This window comes from Chironomus tepperi, unplaced genomic scaffold, assembly GCF_022539635.2.
Source record: "Chironomus tepperi strain 1889 unplaced genomic scaffold, CSIRO-AGI_Ctep_v1 contig_219, whole genome shotgun sequence".
In the NCBI taxonomy this organism is placed as follows: Eukaryota; Metazoa; Arthropoda; class Insecta; order Diptera; family Chironomidae; genus Chironomus; species Chironomus tepperi.
The window spans coordinates 2012605-2020411 of NW_027226341.1; the positions used below are offsets into that span (position 1 = coordinate 2012605).

Sequence of the window (7807 nt, forward strand, 5' to 3'; positions counted from 1 at the left end):
ATCATCTACTTTTTATGAACTTAGTATATTATTACATTTTTACCATTCTGAAGGTAACTAGCAATATAGTCCCCTGTCAAGTATATGTATATTGAAAAAATTGGATTATTCAAGGTTCTGCGAAAATACATGGGAGGAAAGAGACGTGGCTAATTTTAGTGGAAATATGTATATCGTGTAAAGCAGTGGTGGGCAACCTTTTTTTTTGCGGCACACTTTGGTAACCTTGACTGAAATCGCAAATGGCTCACTGTTCATGGCATTTTCAAACATTTTTTGGAAAAATGAAAGGTTGTCCATCACTGGTGTATAGAAAGACAGATCAATCACATATATTATATGATTATTACCGATGCAGGAAACATCTGAATAGAGGAATTATACTTTAATAAGGATTATTGAAATTTAAGAAATATTCATCTTTTTCTACGAAAATGTTATGAATAGGGAGATACTTTAATGTAATTTATGATGTCAAGGAAGTGTGTGATGTTCTTGTTACCCAGCACTCTTTTAATTCATTTCCATTAAATGAAAATATAATTAAAATCCAATCTAATTTAGGTATAAATTCTAAAATTGATGCTAAATTAACAATAAATGAATTGATAAGATTTATTATAGCCAGAAGGTTCCTTATCGCATGCGTAAAAACAAGTCAATGAAGTCCCTTTTATGCTATTGTGAATGGAAATTAGTTTAGTTCTATCGTGGGTTTCAGAGCGTAAGGAAGTAAACAGTAAACGTGTAAACAAAACCATTCAATTATTCAGTATGACTTCAACTTGTTGAGTATAGAAGGACTTGAATATTTTGGGTCATATCATCAAGAAAGGAACTGAATAATTTAGTAAATTGATAAAATCAACTTGTTGCTATATCAACGGACCAGTGAACTTAATCTGATAAAATGTCACGGTTTAAATCTTTGAATCCATTCCGAGAACTGTTAAATCCAGTTGATATATATTCAGCTCAGAACTTGTTATTGAAAATAGCTTTCATATCGGGAATAGCTCCATTAAAACTTTCAGGATCTTGTGGAAATAGAAAATTGGAAATTCATTTTTTTGGATTCTTCATTCTTATCCTACACATGTCATTATTTGCATTCTGTTACTTAAGAACCATCACAATTCATGACAGCATTGTGTCTTACTTCTTTAAAACTGAAATATCTGTTCTTGGTGATACATTGCAACTGTGTACTGGATTAATTGGAATATGTACTGTGTTCCTCTACAGCTTCTGTAAACGACAAACTTTTATTCTTTGGTTCCATCTAATGGCAAAAATAGATGAACAATTGAAAGAAATTGGTGTTGAGACAGACTATAAAAGTACATTAAAGTTCATATTTTTGGTGTTAACAGTGAAATTTGTGTTATTTAATACTTATCTAATCGGAAGCTGGGTTTTATTTAAAATGGCAAATCTTTATCCAAATTATACGTGTTGGGTATCATTCTTTCAACCACATCTAATTATATCCATCATTGTTGTGTTATTTTTATGCTTTGTGAAGCAAATGAAGCATCGATTTCTCCTACTCAATAAGGTAAAATGAAATATCAAATCCGAAATGAATAACAACTTTATTTTATTAAATGTTGTCAAGATTGGGAAACTTCGTAATTATTTAGGCCTTGACAACATGACCTCACTAAGGAATAAAAAGGTTCAGGTTGGATTTTTCCAATTTCTAAATCTTAACAAAAATAATTAAACTTTTCATCTTTTGGTATCAAAGAAAATGTGTCAAATTTCTTAAGATTCCCAATTGACCTAATTAAAGCTTTAACTGTCTATATCAGTGGTGGGCAACCTGTGTGCCGCGACTCACTATTGTGTTGATAATGCCATGAATCGTATGTCGTGTGAAGTTTCAATCTTGACTTTTCATCAAAGTGTGCCGTCGCATTTAAAAGGTTGTCCACACCTGATCTACATTTTCATCCTATTTAAAATAAGATTTTCTTCTCTTTTAATCAAAATTCTAAGAACTTCCTTTATAATTTAGCAGGTGTATTGTATATAAGTTATTGATTGCATAACAATACACCTCCTTCATACTTCCATTTTATAAATGCCTACATTTTACCAAGAATAACTTGAAATTATTCCATTTTTAATAATGGATATAAAAAATAATGATTTCAAGCACTAAACTTCCTCTTTAAAAGAAGTATCTTCTTGATATCAAGGATCCGTTCACTTATTATGTAACACAAACAATTGAATTTTTGACCCAATTCCCAAGACAATCTCTATGGATAACGTTGACGAGTAACATAATGTCGACCCCATCCCCCTCCCTTCCCAAAAGCGTCACGTAGTAAGTGAACGGTTCCCAAGTGAAATACCCAATTAAAAATTTATTATAATTAGCCCAGACAGCCTCAATGAATAAATGAGATTTCAAAATAAACCTAAAAGTAGAATCCAAAATTGTAACAGAATCAAATATTGCGTTCTCTACTTAACATCAATACAGCATTAGATTTTCCATATAGAAGCCATAAATATCAATTATTTCAGATATTCAAACAAACATTTAGCACTTCTTTATAGTTCAGCAAATTAACTTAGACCTAAGTAAAGTTTACGAACAAAAAGTTAATTAAGATAAAATGTAATAACATCCGATTTAACCAACTGTGCATCTTCATTAATTCTTTATAAAAATAATTGAGCTGTCCAACTGTTTTTCAATAAATTTAAAATAATTGATTATATGAGATAGGGGTTGTATAGTATACTAAGTGGATGAGGGGTGTCTACATTCTTATAATTGTTCCACGATTGATCTCCTTCCCCAAAAAGCGAACGGAGTAAGCAAACGGCAAATTAGACAATAAACCATAACCCCGAACAGACAAAGAACATGCTCATGAGTTATGAGTAAGCTCAATTATATTGATTGAGCATACTCATTAGCATGTTTATTTAGGTGAGTATACTCATTGTCTGTTAGGGAATAAGGCAGGAATCTATTCTAACCACTCCGCCACTGCTGCTTTTTCGCTTCCAATATGAATCTACAGTTGTGCTCCGAATCATACTTTAGCAATAACTGACCGTGTATCGAACATATCCAAAAATGGCATTTTAACTAGTGACTAAGAAGATCCTGACTTAATTTTTTTCTAGGACGTCATTTATGAATATCTCTTCAGGGCCGTTCACTTATCACGTTACGCAATGTTTTTTCGGAGAGGTTGAAAACAAAAAATTTTCTATGCTAATATCTAGAACTAGATGGGGGAGGAGGTTCTTAAACTTCGTTTTATTTAGGCTAAGCAATAAATGAACATCCCTTAATCTTATCAATTTTCTCTTCCAATTTTATTCAGGTCTTGAAAAGTCTATATCAACGAAACACACTTGATGCGGAACAACGTTGCAAAATTGTTCGTCCTTGTGGTATTTGCAGCTTCTATAATCTTTCTCAGAAAGACACAACTGAGATTATATCGCAAATTGCAAAAATACACGATGAGCTCTGCGATGCATGTAATCTTGCAGAAGAATATTTTACAGCACAAATGTTGACAACTGTCGCTGTTTGTTTTCTCATAATTGTCTTCAATACGTAATGAGCATAAAAAAATATGAAGAATTTATTTCGATCATTTAAATGTAAATTAAGCTTTTTTATATATTTTTCGTTCACATCTAGCTATTACATCCTCGGCGCAATTTTCGGAGAAGCAAATCATGGCGAGTATTTTAATACATTTGAGTTTGTTTTGTTCTTTTCCTACCAAATTGCCGTACACTTTGCATCTGTTTTTGCGATTGTTTTTGTAAGTTCGGCAGCGGCACGTGAAAGTGAAAAGACAGCAATTTGTGTACATAAACTTTTGAATGTTACCACCAATGAGGATTTAAAGGTCAAATTAACACAATTGTCAATGCAATTGATGCATAGGAAGGTGAAATTCACAGCATGTGGGATGTTTAAGTTAGACAGAACTCTAATATTTACGGTAATAAAGATTCAATAAAACATTCAAAAGAAACCTTGAACTCTTTATTTCATTTATAGATTGTCAAAAGCCTTAGCACATATCTTATAATACTAGTTCAGTTTACATTCAACGAACGTGCAAAAGTTGAAATGCTTAAAAGGATTTTGGAAGATATGCTTCGGAAAAATAATCTCACAATATCAATAACGGATTAAAATTCAATTTAAAGCTTCGCATGGGCGATTAAGATAGTAGTTTTAGCTCCGTGTCATCGAGTTATTTTGGAATCAATTGGTTTGAAAGCAGAAATCTATCTCAATATACGTTAATTAAAGATTTTTTATTTATAAACAAAAAAGAAGCTTTTTTAAAGCGTTGCTTTCAATAAATTTAAATTTTAACATCCGTTAGAAAATTTAAATTCTAGAAAACCGTTATATGACAAAATCCATTTATAACGTTTATAAATTTATTGGGAAATGCAAATAAATTAGAGTTTATTTCGTCAATTACTGATGGCTGGGACAAAAATCCGCTAAAGTCGCTAGATAAGGTCGAGTACTTATTATGATTAAAATTTGTTATGTGTTGATCACAAATTGGGTGTCTAGAATTGAATGAAATTTTTGGACCTTCCTGGAATTTTATAAAATTTCTATTCAGAAAAATAAGTTAATTTTAATGAATAATATTTGATGTCAAAACTTTATAATCTACTTCATAAGGTACTTGATGTGACTAAATTAGCTTTTATGGACATAAATGAAACAATTAATGTGTATTTGTTAAAATATTTCAATTTTTGAAATAGGTAATATAATTTAAGTGAATCGTACAATAATTTGCATACCTATCTAGTTTATAAAGTGTCAAAATGTTACAACTTATGTCCAAATACGATTAAACAAATTTTAAGTGTGACCAAATTTAAAACCATATAAATGTTTTTTGGAAAATATCATTTGAAGCGTTTTAAAATGAGAAAAAATAAAAACGAAAATTATATCTACCCATATTAAATGAACCATAGTATTTATTTACAATTTAAAAGCTGCAATTTTAATAAATTAACATAATAATTTACATTTTACCATTTAACTTTTATTCTATCTACATAACGTTATTTTTAATTTTGAAACGATGCTTGTGTTATGTTATAATGAGATAAACCGTTGCAGGGCTGAAACTAAGCACATTTGTTTTTGTTTATGTTTTGAAAAATTGAACAAAAATTCTTGAAATTTCTATTATTTTAAATAAAATGAGTGACGAAGAGAAAATACAGTTTAAACCAATTAAGAAGAAGAATTTAAGACAAAGAAGAGTGTCCTCAGACAACGAAGACGGCAGCAAAAACGATGAAGAAGCTGAAATTTTGGCAAAACTTGAAGAAACTAAGGAAAAACAAAAATTGAGAAATCGGGTAAATGGAGTGAATGCTGTATCTTTAGCTCTTGGAAAGAAAGTGACATTAGAGGAGGAAGTAGCAGCTAAAGATCCATTTAAAGTGCAAAATGGTGGTATGGTTAACATGCAGGCACTCAAAGCTGGAAAATTAAAATCCAGTGAAAATGACGCATATGATTTGGGTATAGGAACACAGTTTTCGGCGGAAACAAATATAGGTACTGTAAAGCATATCCTGATTTTAAGAATTATCTAAGTTTTACTAATAATTAATCAAATTTTAGGTGACACTGATGAGCAGATGATGAAATATATTGACGAGCAATTAAGCAAAAGGAAAGGTCAGGAAGCCGCCAGTCAGCAAGAAATTGATGCAAATCGATATTTAAGTCCAGAAGATGCAGCTATTCTATCCCTTCCAAAACATCTTCGTGAGACCTCGACGAAAAAGTCTGAAGAAATGTTGTCCAATCAAATGTTAAATGGAATTCCAGAAATAAATCTTGGAATTGAAGCAAAGATTAGAAATATTGAGGCAACAGAAGAAGCTAAGATGAAAATTCTAGCAGATCAGAAGAGCAAGAAAGATCTACCATCACAATTTGTTCCAAAAAATTATGCTGTAAACTTTGTGCAACATCATAGATGTAAGTTTGGTCTTCACATAATATGCTGGGTTGTATTTAATGCTTTCATTTTCTTTTAGTTAACATTGATCAAGGTGAACAACAACGCAAGAGACCTGGACAAGATAACGACAATTCAAATACAAAAGCACCTAAAAGGGCTACTGATGATTATCACTTTGACAAATTCCGTAAACAGTTTAGGAAATAAATGTTAACTTAAGTTATTTCGTTAAGGTATTTATTATAAGTTCTCTTTGAATAAATATGATCCAAAAAAATATGATTGCAGTTTTGAGTATATACGGTTTTATTATCCCTTCATTTATTTTTATCACCTTTGTTTAAGAAATTATGAAACATCTTGTTGAGTAAATAAAAACGTATCTATGACTCGTCGTGTCAATCACAAGTTTATTAAGAAAATTAACACATCTTATTTTTTCAACTTAATATTGCGTGTACATAGAGTCAATAAATAAAGGAAATATGAAGATTTGCAGCAGTCTTATAGTAACAGTTCATGTGATAAGTTCGATCAAAGATGGCTAACGGAAGATTTTTAAGAGTTTTTGGATTAATTTGTGTTTTATCAATATTAAGTGCTAGTGCTCTTCCAAAGCATCATAAAGCAACGACACGAAGGACCACTCCAAAAACACAGCCTCCTACAACAGCTGCAACACATCCTCCTACAACAGCTGCAACACAACCTCCTAAAACAGCCGAAGTACCTCCTCCCCAACCAATCCACAATGATGCACCTCCAAGTTATAATACTGCTGTTAATCAACATTCAGCACCTCCACAACCAGTTGTCGTACATCACGTGATTCAACAACAACCTGGACAATCATCAGGAGGCGGTTTGGGAACAGTAGGTGGATTAGCTGTTGGTGCTTTAGCAGGTGCAGCAGGTGGATATGCTGTAAGTGAACTTTTGAAGGATGATGATAAGGAATCTACGACTACTACTACTGTTGCAACTACAGCTGCGGCTTCCAGCAGTACAACTCCATCTGCATCCGAAAGCACAACACAATCCAGCAGTTCCACTGCATCTGCATCAGAAAGCACAACACAATCTAGCAGTTCCACTGCATCTGCATCCGAAAGCACAACACAATCTAGCAGTTCCACTGCATCTGCATCAGAAAGCACAACACAATCTAGCAGTTCCACTGCATCTGCATCCGAAAGCACAACACAACCTAGCAGTTCCACTGCATCCGAAAGCACAACTGCAAGTACTGGAACAACAGCTAATAGTGCATCAAGTGAATCTACACCATCCAGTAGCTCATTGAGTACCACTGCTGCATCTACAGTAAGTAGTGCATCAAGTGAATCCACATCAGCATCATCAAGTAGCAGCGCATCAAGTGAATCTGCATCAACATCAACTACAACTGTATCCACATCTTCCCAATCGAATGACAGTACAACCTCAAAAGCACCCAGTTCGTCAGAAGCAACCACAAGTTCATCAGGAAGTTCTACGAGCAGCCCAGCTAATTTAAATGCAAGAAGTTTATCTGAAAGTGCCTCCGTGAGTGAATCAACAACTCATGCACCATCTTCATCCACACAAGCAGTTGAAACCACTACAGCTCATCATACAATATGGCAGAGCATTGCAGACATTTTCTAGAATGTTAATTCACATGACTGTATTATTTCCTTTAAGTTACTGTAAATGAATCAAGAATCAAGAATGTTCTGAAATAAAGCCTCTAATTAATAATTCACATCACAGTTTGATCTACAAAATTTTTCGCATTTTTATTCTTGTAAATTTTACTT

The 7807-nt window shown here is 32.6% G+C and overlaps 3 protein-coding genes across 4 annotated transcripts; all 3 read left to right on the top strand.

Annotated features, from left to right (window-relative positions):
• Positions 1–742: 742 nt before the first annotated feature.
• On the top strand, positions 743–4263 carry Gr28b (Gustatory receptor 28b). The gene is made up of 4 exons (XM_070640664.1): positions 743–1558; positions 3354–3592; positions 3680–3989; positions 4049–4263. Exons 1-4 carry the CDS (start codon positions 911–913, stop codon positions 4184–4186), a joined length of 1335 nt encoding a protein of 444 aa, XP_070496765.1. The 5' UTR covers positions 743–910; the 3' UTR covers positions 4187–4263.
• Positions 4264–5157: 894 nt separating this feature from the next.
• LOC139090528 (splicing factor C9orf78) lies at positions 5158–6546 on the top strand. 2 transcript variants are annotated; one of them, XM_070640261.1, is made up of 4 exons: positions 5158–5596; positions 5663–6025; positions 6085–6241; positions 6474–6546. In XM_070640261.1, exons 1-3 carry the CDS (start codon positions 5233–5235, stop codon positions 6213–6215), a joined length of 858 nt encoding a protein of 285 aa, XP_070496362.1. In that variant the 5' UTR covers positions 5158–5232; the 3' UTR covers positions 6216–6241; positions 6474–6546. The 2 variants fall into 2 exon arrangements, with proteins under 2 accessions (XP_070496362.1, XP_070496361.1); XM_070640260.1 differs by lacking the exon at positions 6474–6546 and having other exon boundaries at positions 6085–6311.
• Positions 6497–7774, top strand: LOC139090527 (uncharacterized). Its single transcript, XM_070640259.1, has one exon. It carries the CDS (start codon positions 6549–6551, stop codon positions 7653–7655), a length of 1107 nt encoding a protein of 368 aa, XP_070496360.1. The 5' UTR covers positions 6497–6548; the 3' UTR covers positions 7656–7774.
• Positions 7775–7807: the final 33 nt, after the last annotated feature.

Excerpts from the sequence above, each read along its gene's own strand:
- LOC139090528 (XM_070640261.1), top strand. The coding sequence starts at position 5,233 with ATGAGTGACGAAGAGAAAATACAGTTTAAACCAATTAAGAAGAAGAAT. Across the intron at positions 5,597-5,662 it reads TTCGGCGGAAACAAATATAG|GTGACACTGATGAGCAGATG; the intron begins GTACTGTAAAGC and ends ATCAAATTTTAG. Across the intron at positions 6,026-6,084 it reads CTTTGTGCAACATCATAGAT|TTAACATTGATCAAGGTGAA; the intron begins GTAAGTTTGGTC and ends ATTTTCTTTTAG.
- Gr28b (XM_070640664.1), top strand. The coding sequence starts at position 911 with ATGTCACGGTTTAAATCTTTGAATCCATTCCGAGAACTGTTAAATCCA. Across the intron at positions 1,559-3,353 it reads GATTTCTCCTACTCAATAAG|GTCTTGAAAAGTCTATATCA; the intron begins GTAAAATGAAAT and ends AATTTTATTCAG. Across the intron at positions 3,593-3,679 it reads CTCATAATTGTCTTCAATAC|CTATTACATCCTCGGCGCAA; the intron begins GTAATGAGCATA and ends GTTCACATCTAG.
- LOC139090527 (XM_070640259.1), top strand. The coding sequence starts at position 6,549 with ATGGCTAACGGAAGATTTTTAAGAGTTTTTGGATTAATTTGTGTTTTA.